The following is an 18279-nucleotide window of genomic DNA, read 5'->3' as shown; positions in this document are numbered from 1 at the left end:
CCGATTTTCCTGCTCCTCCGATGCTGCTTGACCTGCTGTACTTTTCCAGCATCACACTCTCAACTCTGATCTCCAGCATCTGTAGTTCTCACTTTTTCTCCTTCTTGCAATAAAGAATAGCATCCCACTAACCATCTCAGTTACAGCCTTAGACAGATATAAGTGGATTGTTTAGACAGATTGGTGGTAGATGGAATTTAACCTTGATAAGTGTGAGGTTTACATTAGAAGACATAGTGAGACAAGAGAGTACTCAGTGAATTGCAGGATGCTAGGAAGGTCAGAGGAACAGAAAGATCTTGGGGTGCTTATCCACAAATCCCTGAAGGCTACTGGCAGGACAGGTTAATAGAGTAGTTAAGAAGACATATGAGACACTTGCCTTTATCAGTTGTGGCATAGATTATAAAAGGAGGGTGGCTATGTTGGAGCTTTGTTACAAAAGCCTCAGTGGTTAGGCCACTGAACAAAATAAATGGAAAAAATTATGGATGCTGGAAATCAGAAACTAAAAAAAAATGTAAAACTTCAGCAGGTCTGGCAACATCTTTGCAGAGAAATCAGAGTTAACATTTCAGGTCTTGTGACATTTCTTCAGAACTCGGAGTTTTGGTTATGCCACAGCTGGAGTGTTGCGTGCATTTTTCTTCATCGCACTATAGGAAAGATGTGATGGCTCTGAAGGGGATGCAATTGAGATTCACCAGAATGTTGCCCAGGATCGAGCAGTTTTGCTATGAAGAGGTGCTAGATAAGCTCAAGTTGTTTTCTTTAGAATAAAGAATGCTGAGAGAAGACCTGATTGAAGTGTGTAAGCTTATGAGGAAAATGGCCAGAGTGAATAGAAAGCAGCTGTCCCTATTAGTTGGACAGTCAATAAAAGGGTCACAATTTTAGGGTGAAAGGCAGGAAGTTTAGAGGTGATTTAGGGAAAAATATTCTCACCCACAGTATAGTGGGAAATTAGAATGCACAGTGTGGTGAGGTGGAAACCTCAAAACGATTAGATTAGATTCCCTACAGTATGAAAACAGGCTCTTTGGCTCAACAAGTCTCCATACCAACCCTCCAAAGAGTAACCCACCCAGACCCATTTCCATCTGACTAAATGGGCAATTTAACATGACCAATTCACTGACCTGCACATCTTTGGATTGTAGGAGGAAACCGAAGCACCAGGAGGCAACCCATGCAGATTATGGGAGAATGTGCAAACTCCACACAGAGTTGCCTGAGGTTGGAATCAAACCCAGGTCCCTTGCGCTGTGAGGCAGCAGTGCTAGCCACTGTGCCACTGTACTGTATGATTTTAAGTGACTTATGCACAAGAGCACCTTCAGAATTCTGCAGTCGTTGGCAAATGAAGTGATACAGTTTTTTTATTCTACCTGCCAAAGGGAACAACTTCACATTTTCCTACATTGTTACTCTGTCCTTTACAATTTTCTGTACTCGTTCAACCTGTCTGTATCTATGTGCAACATATTTGTTTCTTTTGGTCAAGCATACTGCAGCCAGATATAATGTCCCTCAGGTCTACCCCAATGCTGTCTCAGCTCCAGCCCACACTATGACACCAGTCGGATCATTGGCCTACTTCCGAGATATTTTGTGCTAAATTGGCAGGACTGTTTTATACCATGGGCCATGCCCACCAGCAGACAGGTCAGGCAGCATCCAAGGAGCAGGAGAATCGATGTTTCGGGAATGAGCCCATCTTCAGGAATGAGGAGAGTGTGTCCAGCAGGCTAAGATAAAAGGTAGGGAGGAGGAACTTGGGGGAGGAGCGTTAGAAATGCGATAGGTGGAAGGAGGTCAAGGTGAGGGTGATAGGCCAGAGTGGGGGTGGGGGCGGAGAGGTCAGGAAGAAGATTGCAAGTTTGGAAGGCGGTGCTGAGTTTGAGGGATTTGACTGAGACAAGTTGGGGGGAGGGGAAATGAGGAAACTGGAGGAATCTAGGTTCATCCCTTGTGGTTGGAGGGTTCCTAGGCAGAAGATGAGGGGCTCTTCCTCCAGCCATCGTGTTGCTATGGTCTGGCAATGGAGGAGTCCAAATACCTGCATGTCCTTGGTGGAGTGGGAGGGGGAGTTGAAGTGTTGAGCCATGGGGTGGTTGGGTTGGTTGGTCTGGGTGTCCCAGAGATGTTCCCTGAAACATTCTGCAAGTAGGCGGCTTGTCTCCCCAATATAGAGGAGGCCACATCGGGTACAGTGGATGCAGTAAATAATGTGTGTGGAGGTGCAGGTGAATTTGTGGTGGATATGGAAGGATCCCTTGGGGCCTTGGAGGGAAGTGAGGGGAGAGGTATGGGCACAAGTTTTGCATTTCTTGCGGTTGCAGGGGAAGGTGCCGGGATTGGATGTTGGGTTGGTGGGGGGTGTGGACCTGACTAGGGAGTCACGGAGGGAGTGGTCTTTTTGGAATGCTGATAGGGGAGGGGAGGGAAATATATGTCTGGTGGTGGAGTCTGTTTGGAGGTGGCGGAAATGACGACGGATGATACGATGTATGTGGAAGTTGATGGGGTGTTAGCTGAGGACCAGTGGGGTTCTGTCCTGGTGGCGATTGGATGGGCGGGGCTCAAGGGCGGAGGAGCGGGAAGTGGAGTAGATGCGGTGGAGGGCATCGTCAATCACGTCTGGGGGGAAATTGAGGTCTTTGAAGAAGGAGGCCATTTGGGTTGTATGGTATTGGAACTGGTCCTCCTGGGAGCAGATGCGGCGGAGACGAAGGAATTGGGAGTATGGGATGACGCTTTTACAGGGGGCAGGGTGGGAGGAGGTGTAATCTAGGTAGCTGTGGGAGTCGGCCGGTTTGTAGTAAATGTCCGTGTTGTTTCGGTCGCCCGAGATAGAAATGGAAAGGTCCAGGAAGGGGAGGGAGGAGTCTGAGACGGTCTGGGTAAATTTGAGGTCGGGGTGGAAGGTGTTGGTAAAGTGGATGAACGGTTCAACCTCCTCGTGGGAGCACGAGGTAGCGCCGATACAGTCATCTATGTAGCGGAGGAAAAGGTGGAGGGTGGTGCCAGTGGAGCTGCGGAAGATGGACTGTTCCACATATCCTATGAAGAGGCAGGCAAAGCTGGGGCCCATGCGGGTGGCCGTGGCTATTCCTTTGGTTTGGAGGAAGTGGGAGGATTGGAAAGAGAAGTTGTTCAGGGTGAGGACCAGTTCAGTCAGTCGAAGGAGGGTGTCAGTGGAAGGGTACTGGTTGGTACTGCTGGAAAGGAAGAAGCGGAGGGCTTTGAGTCCTTCGTGATGGGGGATGGAGGTGTACAGGGACTGAATGTCCATGGTGAAGATAAGGTGTTGGGGACCGGGGAAGCGAAAATCATGGAGGAGGTGGAGGGCATGGGTGGTGTCCCGAATGTAGGTGGGGAGTTCTTGGACTAAGGGGGACAGTACAGTGTCGAGGTATGCAGAGATGAGTTCTGTGGGGCAGGAGCAGGCTGAGACAATGGGTCGGCCAGGGCAGTCAGGATTGTGGATTTTGGGCAGGAGGTAGAAACGGACAGTGCGGAGTTGTGTGACTATGAGGTTGGAGGCGGTGGATAGGAGATCCTCTGAGGTGATGAGGTTATGGATGGTCTTGGAGATGATGCTTTGGTGGTGGAAGGTGGGGTCATGGTCAAGGGGGCAGTAGGAGGAGGTGTCCGCAAGCTGGTGTTTAGCCTCAGCGGTGTAAAGGTCGATGTAAAAACACCATCCCATAGTCCCAATTCCTTTGTCTCCGCCGCATCTGCTCCCAGGAGGACCAGTTCCAATACCGTACAACCCAAATGGCCTCCTTCTTCAAAGACCGCAATTTCCCCCCAGACGTGATCGACGATGCCTTCCACCGCTCCTCCGCCCTTGAGCCCGCCCCTCCAATCGCCACCAGGACAGAACCCCATTGGTCCTCACCTACCACCCCACCAACCTCCACATACAGCGCATCATCCACCGTCATTTCCGCCACCTCCAAACAGACCCCACCACCAGCGACATATTTCCCTCCCCTCCCCTATCAGTGTTCCGGAAAGACCACTCCCTCCGTGACTCCTTCGTCAGGTCCACACACCCCACCAACCCAACCTCCACTCCCGGCACCATCCCCTGCAACCGCAAGAAATGCAAAACTTGCGCCCACACCTACTCCCTTACTTCTCTCCAAGGCCCTAAGGGATCCTTCCATATCCACCACAAATTCACCTGCACCTCCACACACATTATTTACTGCATCCACTGTACCCGATGTGGCCTCCTCTATATTGGGGAGACGGGCCGCCTACTTGCGGAACGTTTCAGAGAACACCTCTGGGATACCCGGACCAACCAATCCAACCACCCCGTGGCTAAACACTTCAACTCCCTCTCCTACTCCACCAAGGACATGCAAGTCCTTGGACTCCTCCATCGCCAGACCATAGCTACACGATGGTTGGAGGAAGAGCGCCTCATCTTCCGCCTGGGAACCCTCCAACAACAAGGGATGAACTCCGATTTCTCCAGTTTCCTCATTTCCCCTCTCCCCACCTTGTCTCAGTCGAATTCCTCGAACTCAGCACCGCCTTCCTAACCTGCAATCTTCTTCCTGACCTCTCCGCCCCATCCCACTCCGGCCTATCACCCTCACCTTGACCTCCTTCCACCTATCACATCTCCATCGCCCCTCCCCCAAGTCCCCCCTCCCTACCTTTTATCTTAGCCTACTGGACACACTTTCCTCATTCCTGAAGAAGGGCTTTTGCCCGAAACGTTGAATTTCCTGTTCCTTGGATGCTGCCTGACCTGCTGCGCTTTTCCAGCAACACATTTTCAGCTATACTATATGGTACTCTTACCTCCTGGTGAGTCTGTCCTGTCGATGGGACAGGGTTGGTAATGGTGATGGACTATGATTCCTCAGTTGCTTGGTTAGACTGTAGGGCACCTCTCCTCCTTATGTTGATCCCAGCCCTTACATGTATAAGGAGGAGTTTACATCGTTAATATTTCTGGTACCTCTGTTGATTCTGAGTGGTATATTTCATTTTATTTCTATTTTGAGATTTTTTTACTGGGTTGATACAACGCAGTAACCTGCTAGGCCATTTCGGAGGGCAATTAAGAGTTAAGCATATTTTTATGGGCCTGGAGTGGCAAGTAGGTTGGAACAGCTAAGGACAGCATATTTCCTTCCCGAAGGACATTGGTGAACCTATCAGTCATCTTGGCATAATTATTTTGCTTTTTTCTGAATTCTGAAATATCCCCAAAAATCTCTGCAACAACTTCTCAATTGCTCTGATTTGTCTTCCCATTGTCTTTGCATCATCTAGTCTTGGCTGCCAGTGTATTTTAAAGTTTTGTTTTGTTGCTTTCTGCTATGTTCTGACCTTATTTTCCCATACTACTATTTTGTTCTCCTGCCTTGACCGTACCGCTTGACTTGCTGCTTCTGCTAAATTTTGATCCCTCACCCCATTGTTCTGTTTAATGCAACAGTGAGCTTAGCAAGGTTCAGGTGTAGACAGTTTCAATTATATGTAACCCAGTGCTGATATCAATGCCCCATGAATTGGAACTCAGGATCTTCACACCGGTCTTTGAGCTATGTACTAATTTCACTAATCTTAAGTGACTTCTGCCAATTGGCACATGACGTTGCAGCTCTTGTGAATTTTAGAACAGTTTCTGCTAGAGTGTACGATTCCTGGTCTGTGTTGATGTAAGCTATCTTGATTGTAATGATGAGGCTGTCAGATGTTGCCTTTGGTATTTGTGTATCAGATATTCAAGGACTTCTCCTCAAAATGCCTGCATGTGTCCATAGTTGCCTGTTCACCATAGATATGAGTTGATATGGAACCTGGCCAGATGACACACATTCAGCATGTGTTGTATTTCCAGTGTGGAAGGACATGGAAGTGGAGATTTAAAAGTAAGGGTAAATTGTTGATTTTCCTTTTGTCTTTTGGTTTTACATTGTTCTTAAATGTATTTCAATGGAGTTCAATGTAGCTAAGTGTGAAGTCATTCACTTTGGTAGGAGTAACAAGAAGATGGATTACTGGGCTAATGGTAGGCTACTTGGTAGTGTGGATGAGCAGAGGGATCTTGGTGTCCATGTACACAGATCTCTGAAAGTTGCCACCCAGGTAAATAGTGCTGTGAAGAAGGCATATGGTGTACTGGGCTTTATTGGTAGAGGAATTGAGTTCCAGAGTCCTGAGGTCATGTTGCAGTTGTATAAGACTCTGGTGCAGCCTCATCTGGAGTATTGTGTGCAGTTTTGGTCGCCATACTATAGGAAGGATGTGGAGGCATTGGAACAAGTGCAGAGGAGGTTTACCAGGATGCTGCCTGGCATGGTAGGAAGATCGTATGAGGAAAGGCTGAGGCACTTGGGGCTGTTCTCATTGGAGAAAAGAAGGTTTAGGGGAGATTTGATAGAGGTGTACAAGATGATTAGGGGTTTAGATAGGGTGGACACTGAGAACCTTTTTCAGTTAATGGAGTCAGCTGTTACTAGGGGACACAGCTTTAAATTAAGGGGTGGTAGGTATAGGACAGATGTTAGGGGTAGATTCTTTACTCAGCGGGTTGTGAGTTCATGGAATGCCCTGCCAGTAGCAGTGGTGGACTCTCCCTCTTTATGGTCATTTAAGCGGGCATTGGATAAGCATATGGAGGTTATTGGGCTAGTGTAGGTTAGGTAGACTTTGGTCGGTGCAACATCGAGGGCCGAAGGGCCTGTACTGTGCTGTATTTTTCTATGTTCTATGTATTGTGATTCTTGGTAAGTTCAACTGGTTTCCCCTATTCTCCAATAATAATGGAAGGTCAAACTTTTCAACATCCAAGAATGTTAACATATAGTAGTAATCTTTTGGGGAAGGTGGGGATGAAGTGCTAATAATGATTAGTAATGCAGCACCCTAGGTTATGTTCTGGGCACATGGCTTTGAATCTCACCATGGCAAATAGCAACATTTTCTTATAATAACATCTAAAGTTGTAAACTAGATGGTTGGTAACCATGTAACTGTTGTCAATTGTCAAAAACATTAATGGATTCACTCATGTACTTGAGGGAAAGGAGAATCTCAACACCATCTAGAACAAAGCATCTGCTTTGATTTGTACCACTCCACCACTTTCAACATATTCAGTGTTCAATCCCTTCACTGCTGATGATATATATTGGCAACAATCCATATCATCTACAAGATTCACTAGAGTAAGGTACCCAAGCCTGCTTTGACAGCACCTTTCAAACCCGTGATTTCTTGCACCTAGAAGGACAAGGGCAGCAGGTACTTGGGAACATCTTCACCTGAAAATTCAGCTCCAAGCTACACCCTATCCTTACTTGAAACTGGATTGTCATTCCTTCACTGTCTTTGAGGCAAATCAAGGAACTCCTTTACTAACTTCATGTATTTGAGTCCCAGTCACAATGGCTGAAGAAGGCTGTTCACCACCACCACCACCTCAGGATGAGCAATAAATAGTGGTCTTGCCAGCAAAGGTCACATCCATGAACAACCAAAAATAAAAAAATGACTATATCAATTCATTCAGAACCAGCATCCAATATTTTTGAAAACATTGCATGTTATACTTTTTATCTTTTGTAATACAATCAGTAAACATATTGCTTTTTATTCTTATGCAGCTTTCAAGTGGAAACCCTTTATATGAAAAGTATTATCGTCAGGTAACTTCACTTTACTAGCTTACTATTAACTGCGTGTGACGCTGCCTCATGTAAATATTTGAATATGTTTAACTGCAATGACTACTCTAACAAATTATGTTACGATTATTACGATTAATATTTTTTAAAAATCCTTTTTACTCTGAAGGTCAATTAAAAAGTGATTTTAGAATTGAGTTTCAAACTTATTACAACATTGTTTGCTTATAAAACACATTCTCCTTAAATTGTTTACTTCTGACTTTTTGATGTTTACCTTTTCTCCTTGAAGGCACAGGTTCGAATAATGGTATATTTTCACAGTTGTTGCAGCTTTTGGTACCTTGCCCAAATAACAACATGAGGCAACTAAACACTAGCCAAATGTGACCTTGTCCTTGCCACATGTCCACACACATGCATGTGTTAGCAGGGGTCAGTAGATAACCATTATCCATGGAGAATCGAGCTGCTTTTCACCACCTCTTGTGCATAAAGACTATTGAAGTCAGTTTTATTACACAGCATCAGTGATGCTCGTGTTTGGGAGTAAATTATAAAAAGACACAGAAGAAACTGGGAACACTATCTCTGGACATTGAGATTAATTTAGGCCTACTCAAGGAGGACACAAATGTAGTCAGTCACATGGCTCCCTTCTGACCTATTTATCAATATAGCACTTCTACCTCTATGTGATCAGCTCATTCATATATCAGGTGTACCTTTTATCGAATCCATGGAGAAACTGTACTCTTCATTGTGATGAGTGATCCACCTCTCTGAGTTAAAACAACATTATCATTTTGGCAACAAATTCCTCTCTCGGAACTATTTGTCACACTGATTCTTAATTTTAAGTTGGATCAAGTGCCGTTCTTTGACGATCATTGTTCCTCTTGGCGAGCAGATATACATACTAGAAATCATCCAGTGAACTTTTGTAAATTTATAAGAAAAAATTATTTTTGTAATTGCTGTCAAATTTAAATTACTTTCCTTAATTTTCATTCTAAGTTAGCCTCTTGGATGGTACGTTGGACTGCGTACTTGTGAATATTCTGTATATGAATAGCGACTTCATATCTTCTTGGGTTTTTTTTTGGCTGATTGCAGATCCAACAGATTCCCCCAGTCTGGAATGATTGCTGAGTCATACAGGCAAATAAGAGCTAGGTTAAGTTCTTGGTCTGTTCTGAGGTAATCACTGTATTTAGAATAGTGTTTCTGAGTACCAGACATGGTATAAAGTAATTTAATTTTTTTTTGATGAGAAAAATGCTTAGGTTATTTTTGATGAAGTTATAATTTGAAGCTATTTGCCTTTATTTTATGGTAACCTTTGTATAATAATCAACACTTCTTAAAACTTTTTGTCCCTGTTACTAGTTGCTGCTTTACATTTAACCTTAATTTTCTGTTTTAAAATCTCATTTGAATTTCCTTCAATTTGGAGATTAATTAGCGGTTCCCACTGTTAATGTAAAATTGCACAGACAAGAACTTCAACATAAATCTTTATAGATCTCCTGGATAAAGGAGGCCCTATGGAAAAAGAAGTTAAGATTTATTTGTGTGCAGGGCTGTTTGCCTAATCTTAAATTCTTCATTTATGTTTATTATCTTAAATTTTTCCTTTTAAGTTAAGTTGAGCAGTATGTTTTAGTTGGCATTTCTTTTAGAGCACCTGGCAAAGAATGGTGTCGCCTCTTAACAAACTGTTGGGCTACCAATGGGTGGCATATTTTCCTTTGTTAATATTTGTAGCTAACTTAGCCCATATGTATTTTGTTATGATCAAAAGACCTTTTCTATTCTGTTCCACAGCAATTTTTATTTTCTCCCTCCCACTTAGCCCCAGTACTATTGAATACTTGAAAGAGTCAACTGGTGACTTGCACTAAGGTCTTGGCTATCATTACTCTGTGACTCTACTGACAAGTAAATGAGAGTGCCTGGGTATGACTGGTGTTTAAGAATATTATCTTTCAGTGCTTCTTTTCCTTCAGTTTATTGACTTGGACATTGGGGCTTTTGTCTCACTTTTGGTGCTTTTTCTAAGTTCAGGCATTTTCCATATTGAGAATCATAAGGCAGTTAATTCATCGATATTCCCAAGGAAAAATGATCTTTTAAACATGCTTATGGAACACAGATCATTTCCATGCTTACGGTTTTCAGTTTTTCTGTCTTTCACATTTACAGATTGATACAGTGAATGGTGGGAGAGTTGGAGCAGCAGAAGCTGCCTCATTTTTAAAAACGTCTGGGCTGTCTGATCTAGTGCTTGGAAAGGTACTGCTTTAATTTTTGTTTTTGTTTCGGGTTCCTGTGATGAATTGAAATCATTGATATTTCATTTTCTTTATATCATGTACTACTGAAACTAGTAAATTCTTCATTTTAGTAAATATTTTACTGTAACATTAATCCTTTTAAAAATCTTTTCCATTTTACTCTTCACATTTTTCTATTGTTACCCATTTCTCACTGCCATATTTAGTTATTTTATTTTCTCCTACCCACTATATCTCAGTCAATCTTTTAAAGCTCCTTTTGAGGAATCTGTAAAATTATCTGTTCTCGTTACTGTTTCGGTTGCCCTGACTGATTTATCAGATTCTGGATTAGTGGTGCTAGAAGAGCACAGCAGTTCAGGCAGGATCCGAGGAGCAGTAAAATCAATGTCTTGGGCAAAAGCCCTTTATCAGGATTATCAGAGTTCTGTTTCCAAAATTTCCCATGTTTGATCTTTCACCAGTTTACATTTTCATGCTTCACATTTCACAATAATATCAGTCTGGGTTTGCCTTTCTCTTGGGTGTACTGTATTGATATTTTCTGCAACTTGAATACTTTCTTAAATTGCCTTTGTACCATAATTGTCTTTTATAATCGTCTGCTATATATGACTTGACCAACTCGAACATATCCAACCCTTATACTTCTTTACTCTGATTATAGTTTTATACGATTACTGATGAAAATGCTAAAGTCAAAGGCAATGCATTCAGCATGGGCTATAGTATATTTAGTTTTTAGGCCACCTTTGATGAAATGCCTAGGCAAAATCCGTTGGCTAAATTTGACCTTGTTTTTCTGAGCTTCATTGTGGTTTTCCAAAGACTGCAGAATGCTGTAGTGGTCAAAATATTTTTATTTTGAAGGCTGGCCTTGAGATTTTCTTGAGGGCTTATTTTTATTTTAATTTTTTTTAGTTTTCAGTGACTCCCTTTTCATTCTCACCAACTCATTTATTACTCGTTCATGAAGTAATAGTGTCTCCTGGATTCGTGTTTATATTTGGGCTCTCACAGCAGATTTAGAAGAATTCATGAGTTCCGCAATTAGCAACCCTTCATTAAAGCAAACCCATTTCACACAATGAAAGCATTAATTTCTTAGACACCATTATATTTAAATTGGTACAAGACAACAGGTATGTTAGCAACTAGTTTATTTCAAATTATTTGGTGCACACTCACACATTCATAGCTCCCTGCAACTTCCTTCTTCTCACCACCTGTCCTTACAGCCTCCCTCTCCCTCTGCTCTGCCTTGCCTCTATCTCTCTCAACGCTGCTAACAGCTGCCCTTTCCCTCCACTCTCACCCCATATGTGGCTTCCTTTTCTCTCCACACATTCTTCCAGCCTCCTTCTCTCCCACTCTGTAGCTTCCTTCTCTCAGACTAATGCAGCATCCCTCTCCAGTTCCTCCTCTGCCTTGCATCCTCCTTCCACTCTCCACCCCATCTTACAAACTCCTTTTCTACCATTTGTCTGTCCTCACTCCCTTTTGTACTCTTGTTTTCAAGACCACCCTTCTTATAGCCATCTTCTTCCTATCATAACCTTTATGCCACCACTTACTTCTCTAATTGTTCACTTTGTCTCCAATCTCAGGCTGGAAACTAGCACTCTCCTACTAGAGGGCTAGGACTGCATAGTGGCTCAGTGGTTAGTACTTGTGCTTCACAGTGCCAGGGGCCTGGGTTCGATTCCAGCCTCGGGAGACTGTCAGTGGAGTTTGCACATTCTCCCAGTGTCTGCATGGGTTTTCTCCGGGTGCTCAGGTTTCTTCTCACAGTCACAAAGATGTGCAGGTTAGGTGAATTGGCTGTGCTAAATTGCCCATAATGTTCAGTCATGTGTGGGTTAGGTACATTAATCAGGGATGATTGTAGGTTAGAGGGAATGGGTCTGGGTAGGCTATTCTTCAGATAGTCAGTGTGGACTGTGTGGCCTGTTTCCATACTATAGGGATTGTATGATACTAACCTGTTATTGCTGGCCCAACTTTATCGTGTGTTGTTTTATTTCTGTGTGTAGGGGTGACTTTGTCCTGTTAGTCATCCCAGTGGTTGATTTTCCCTGGCCATTTTGGGATTGTTTGGTGGCAAATCTTACCCCCACCTCTTCCCCTTCCTCCTTTCTCTTTCTTCCCTTCCCCCGTCCCAAAACACTTCCACCACCAATGTATGTGGTGATTTATTAAGCCGTGATATTGTGTTTTTTGTATTTTGTAAATGCTAATCAGTAGACCATAGTAACATTTTGAAGATTTTAGCAAGATGTGCAATGTTTTAAGTTTACCACATTCAATTTTTTGCAGATATGGGATTTAGCTGATGCAGATGCAAAGGGATTTTTAAACAAACAGGTGACTTTTATATTTGTTTAATTCAGAAATGACACTTTTGTTAGATTTGCTCAATATTATGTGATAGCTGTTATCTTTTGAATTATTACAACATATCTAGTTTGCTTATATGATAAAACTATTTACCTAATTACTGCTTTTATTTCCTTTAGGAATTTTTTGTTGCTTTAAGACTTGTAGCCTGTGCACAAAATGGACTTGAGGTCTCGCTGAACAGTTTACAACTTGCTGCGCCTGCACCAAAATTTGTACGTAAATTCATTTCCTATTCTTTGTAACCTGAAATGGTAGCAGTAATTTGACTTTTTGGTTTCAGTTCAGGAATTTAGTTTGAAATTTACACATTTTCATTTCATTCAAAAGATCATAGTTAATGCATCAAGTATATTTTGATATCTGTGACTAATGGAATAAAAGTTTTCTTCTTTGTGTTGCTATTGTTCTTGTTGCTCTCTTTTTTCTTTTGTACTCTTGGCTAATCTCTCTCTCTCTCTCTCTCATCTCTGCTGTATCCCCCACTTTGTGTTCTACTGAGATTACTGCAATTTTTATAAATGGATCTGTCATTTTTATTTTAGAATGATAGAAACAGTCCGTTGCTGGCTGGTGGTTCAACACCTATTGATATTCCCTGGGCAGTGAAGGTACAGCATTTTAATTATTCAGTTTTAACCTTTTGAGGTTTTTGACTATCATTTAAAATTCTGTCGCAGAAAATGAGATTTGGCTTGACAAATTTTATCAAGTGGTATTTCCTAACATAAATGCTGCATGCAATGAGTGCGTATGACTTAACTGAGGATTTAACTATTTAGTTCTTTTTAAATCCATCAATGTTTCATTTATAATACCTAGAAAATTACAAAGCAGTCAGTAAAATTGACCATTTCCAACCGTTAGAGTTTTGTATGTAAACAATTCAATGCGTTACATGTATGTACAGGAATTGAAATACCAAATTTCTAAATCAAGTTATTTTCCTTTAACTAACTTTAATCATAATACTATTTTGATTAAAAATATGAATGTAAATTAACATCTTCAAGACAAGGAGTTCCTATTTATAGTCATCGACTTACATCTATGTTAATATGTGAATTGCAGTTGGAAGAAAAGGCGAAGTATGATATAATTTTTGACAGTCTTAATCCTGTGAATGGTTTCCTATCTGGTGATAAAGTGAAACCTGTGCTTCTGAACTCTAAGCTACCTGTGGATGTCCTAGGAAGGGTAAGAACAATTTTATGTTAATATGCTGTGGAATAGTCTGAGCAGAATTAAGTTTGTGTACTGTTTCTGTAGAACAGCAAACACAGAAGGAAACCAACAAACAAAGTCCAACAAATTGATATTGCTCCTTTTAAGAGTGATTAGTTGGTCAGTTAGTCCCACTCTGCTGCTCTTTCGAAGGATGGTCTGGACTCAGTGGGCTGAAAGGCCTTTTTCCACATAGTAGGGCTTCTGTGGTTCTGTGTTTTAATTGCTAATGAATGTTGGGGATAAACTTATTCAAAGCTAAACATATATTTGGAAACTTGGTCAGTATGGACGAGTTGCACTGAAAGGTCTGTTTCCGTGCTGTATGACTGTATGAATCTGTATGCTCCCTATAGGCATTAAAGGTTTCTGTATATACTTGAATAATAGTCAAATTTTTATGACCACTTTTTAAGGTTAAATTTATGGGGTCGACTATTACATGGATACTATTTTCGAGGGACTGAAATTCATGCCCATCAAAATTCATACTGTGTCATTAGCAGAAGCCCAAATGATCTCTAAATGAATATAAAAGAACAAATTATGATAATTCTGAAAATCCGAAGTGGAACAAAACAGCCAGCGTACTGGGAGCGGAGCGGAGCAACCGGCAGACTGGAGAGCTACAGCGAAAAGTGACAGCCAGCACACTGACTCATAAACGTTGATGTGTTCTCTGTGAAGAACTAGGGTTGACTTTTACACAAGATTAATGGAAAATTCCTGGTTATTTGGCCAAAAATAGGGGGTTGACTTTTTACATGAGATTGACAATTACTTGAGTATATACAGTTAACATATTTTCCGACGGTATTACATTGTGGTTTAAATGCCTGACTTTCTGATTAGCTGTCACAAAATGACATATAATCAGAATGCCAGATTATAGTCTGGCAGGTTTATTTGGAAGCACTAGCTTTTGGAGCGTTGCACCTTTATCAGGTGGTTGTGAAGCAGGACCATAAGTCACAGAATTTATACCAAAAGATTACAGTGTCATGCAAGTATACTGATATATTTAACAAACCTTCAGGTGCTTCACAACCACCTGAAGAAGGAGCAGCGCTCTGAAAGCTAGTGCTTCCAAATAAAGCTGTTGGACTATAACCTGGTATTGTGTGATTTTTAACTTTGTTCACCCCAGTCCAACACCGGCTCCTCCACATTATTATAATCAGAATGTGTAGGCCAACCCCTGACTTGAGTAATTTTAAGCAAAGAAATAACCCAGTCATGTATCCTGGGCTTCCACTGAAGATCTGTTGACTTGTACTAACCATTTTTCCAGAGAACTGTGATGCTACTTGCAGGCCCATTGTAATCTTTGGGAATCCTATGTGTCTTTTGATATTCTGACGTTCAGGTACCCTCTATTTCAGGGGCACAGACTCGCAGACTCTCCTTCTTTACATAATTAGGAAATTCATTTATTAGTTGAAGACTAGCCTCAGCAGTTTCTTACATGGTGGGAAATAGTTCTTTGTGCTTTTGTAATTGTATATGTATGCAGTCCCTCTCAGCCTTTTTACACGTTGATGCTTTTTTTTCTATTTAAAATCCTACAGTCTTCCTATTATCTGTAGTTCAAAGGCTGTTATTTTATTTTGTTTTATTTCACCTTTCATTTGCCCCCTCGTATTTAATCTCGCACATTCTCACTGAGTCTTTCATCTCATCTCCAAGATATTTCTGCGTGAGTTCCTCAGGGAAGTATCCTTAGCCAAACAGGCTTCATTAATAACTTTCTGTCATCCTAAGATGAGAATTAGAGATGTTTGCTGACGAACACATAGTTTTCAGGTCTTCAGAAACTGAAGCAGCTCATGTCCAAATGCATTGAGTTCTGGACAAAATCCAGTGTTGCCATTAAAAAGTGTCAGCTAACATTTGAACCATGCAAGTGCCAGGCATTGACGATCTCAAACAAGGGAGAATCTACCCATTGACTCTTGACATTGAACTGCATTATCTTTGCTGAATTTCTCACTCTCCACACCCTGGGGATATCCATTGACCAGAAAATAAATTAGATGAGAAATGTTAATTTCGTGGGTATAAGAGCAGGTCAAATGCTAGGAATATTGCATTGGCTAATGCGCCTACTGACTCCTGAAAGTCTGTCCTCCATCCTCAAGACACAAGTCAGGAGTGTGATGTAGTTCTCTTGTCTAGATGAATGCAGCTCCAGCAGTGCTCACGAAGCATAATACCATCCAGGAAAATCAGGTTCTTGATTGGCATCATATCTATAAATATTGAGTGCACCCAAAACTGATGCTCAATAACATCCATGTTTTAAAAATTCATTCGTGGGTTGTGCGCATTGTTTGCTGGCTGGAATTTATTATCCGTTGCTGGTTGCCATTGAGAAGGTGGTGATGAGCTGCTTTCTTGAACCGCTGCAGTCTATATCCTGCATGTTGTATCATCTTCAAGGTACACTACAGAAATTCACCAAGGCTCCTTAGGCAGCACTTTCAAAGTGTACCATAAGTTCCCCTGAAAGCTGCTCATCATTCTGAATGCAAATATATCTCCATTCCATCGGTGTTGCTGGGTCAGATTCCTGGAACTCCCTCCCTCATGGCACAAGATGAACTGCAGTGGTTCAAGAAGGCAGATCACCACTTAGACATTGACAAGTAGGGATAGGAACTTTTATGAAAGTGGAGTCTAATCTCTTTGGGTTTTAATTATTGTTAGAGCTGTTTAAAACAAAAATATACTTCATTTTTCTTTGTTGTTTTTCTCTCTCTTACTAAATCCCACCTTTTTATCTTTCTTGTTATTTTCCTTTTGGTATCTGATTTAATACCGAATTAATCATTTTAGTGCTATTTACTGGTTCAGATTCTGTGATGTTTACAAATAATCCTTTGATCTGCTTTATTGCAGAGCTTGACAGTTGCTTATCATGTTTGCCCAGGATTCATACTATGGGATAGCATTCTAATTACCCAAGTTTGAATATAAAATTGAATATAAACTGCCTAGGAGAAAGTGAGGACTGCAGATGCTGGCGATGAGTTGAAAAGTGTGGCGTTGGAAAATCATGGGAAATCAGGCAGCATTTGAGAACAGGAGAGTCGACGTTTTGGGCATAGGTCATTTATCAGGAATGTCTGATGAATGGCTTCTGCCTAAAAGGTCCACTCTCCTGCTCCTCAGATGCTGCCTGACCTGCTGTGCTTTTCCAGTGCCACACTTTTCGACCACTAAACTGCCCCAAACTGAAACTATTTTTTTACCTCAAGATATGGGTGTTTCTGATAAGTAAACAAAAATCTAGAATCTTACATCTGAAAATCTAATGCACTACATTGTTTGCTTCATTTGCTCGTATATTCTCCCAATGTAAACAAAACCATGTTATTCTTCAGGAATTGAGACTCTAATTGTGTGTTTTAAAAGAAAACACTGGCTGCAAGTTAATCATAAAACACCTTCAGACACAGAAAACCCATACGTCACTAGCTCAATGTTCAAAGATCCAAAGTAAATTATATTTGAAATGTATGGAAATCATACATCTTACATTATACAGCTACAATCTTGCTTTTCTAAAACAAAAATCCTCTTTCGGATGAAGGTTGCTGATGTTATTATTTGAGTAAGTTAATACTATACTAATATATCCTTTAATAACCAAGCTGATTGAAGTGTCATGTCTTCAATTAGATTAATGGACAGAATGATACTGATGGCATTTGAAATGTCCATAGAGTTGTTTTGTGACAGTGGTAGTGTCCCTAACCTTGAGCCAGGGGATTTAGGTTTAAGTCCCCTCTGCTCAAGACATGTGTCATAACATCTCTGATTAGATAATGTAAAATGTCTGTGTCATGATGTTTAATGGTAATTCCAGTATAGTCTTAAGGTGGTGTTATCCAGATATTTTGGCTTCCTAATTCATTTCTGCATTCTCTTAAATGACCTTTAGCCAAAGCAGTTTGAAAAATACTGCTAACATGGCAAGAATGTTATTTAAAATTACAAAGGGATCTTGATCAAATGGGTCGATGGGCTGAAAAATGGCAGGTGGAGTTAGTTCAATCTGAATAAATGTGAGGTATTAGATTTTAGTATAATAAACAAGGGTAGGACTGAATGGTAGGCCCTTGGGTAATGTTGTAGAAGAGAGGGACCTCAGGTACATGTCCATAATTTTTTGAGGTTTGTGTCACCATAGAGACAGGGTGGTTAAAATGGTGTTTGGCATGCTTGTCTTCATTGCTCAGTCCTTTGAGTATAGGATTTGGGACGTTATGTTGAGGTTGTACAGGACATTAGTGAAGTCTTTTTTGGAATACTGTGTCCAGTTCTGGTCACAGTTGTAGGAAGGATATTATCAAGCTGGAGAGGGTTCAGAAGAGATTTACCAGGATGTTGTGGGGTATGGAAGGTTTGAGTTATAAAGAAAGGCTGGCCAGGCTGAAACATTTTTCACTGGAGTGTAGAAGATTGAGAGAAGACCTGAAGGAAGTTTATAAAATAATGAGATAGATAGAGTTGATAATGGTTGGTTTTTTTCTGAGATGGGGAATTTCAAGACTAGGGGGCACATTTTTAAGATGGGTGGAGAGAGATTTGAAAAAGACATGAGGCAAATCTTTTTACAGAGGATGGTTTGCATGTGGAATGAAATTTCTGAGGAAGTAATGAATATGGGTGCAATTACAACGTTTAAAAAAAATTTG

General features: G+C 41.3%; 1 protein-coding gene across 3 annotated transcripts in view; it reads left to right on the top strand.

The window, feature by feature from the left end:
* The window catches only part of eps15 (epidermal growth factor receptor pathway substrate 15), a 185971-nt gene that overhangs the window by 36524 nt on the left and 131168 nt on the right, over positions 1 to 18279 (top strand). For all 3 annotated transcript variants that reach the window (XM_060830449.1, XM_060830448.1, XM_060830450.1), the window contains exons 2-7: positions 7641 to 7682; positions 9867 to 9956; positions 12275 to 12322; positions 12475 to 12570; positions 12901 to 12966; positions 13427 to 13552. In XM_060830449.1, coding sequence (XP_060686432.1) covers positions 7641 to 7682; positions 9867 to 9956; positions 12275 to 12322; positions 12475 to 12570; positions 12901 to 12966; positions 13427 to 13552 — 468 coding nt within the window. The remainder of the gene's footprint in view (positions 1 to 7640; positions 7683 to 9866; positions 9957 to 12274; positions 12323 to 12474; positions 12571 to 12900; positions 12967 to 13426; positions 13553 to 18279) is intronic.

The sequence above is a fragment of the Hemiscyllium ocellatum genome, chromosome 9, assembly GCF_020745735.1.
Source record: "Hemiscyllium ocellatum isolate sHemOce1 chromosome 9, sHemOce1.pat.X.cur, whole genome shotgun sequence".
Classification (NCBI taxonomy): Eukaryota; Metazoa; Chordata; class Chondrichthyes; order Orectolobiformes; family Hemiscylliidae; genus Hemiscyllium; species Hemiscyllium ocellatum.
The sequence above is the reverse complement of the archived record's forward strand: the minus strand, read 5'-3'. Positions and strand labels throughout refer to the sequence as shown.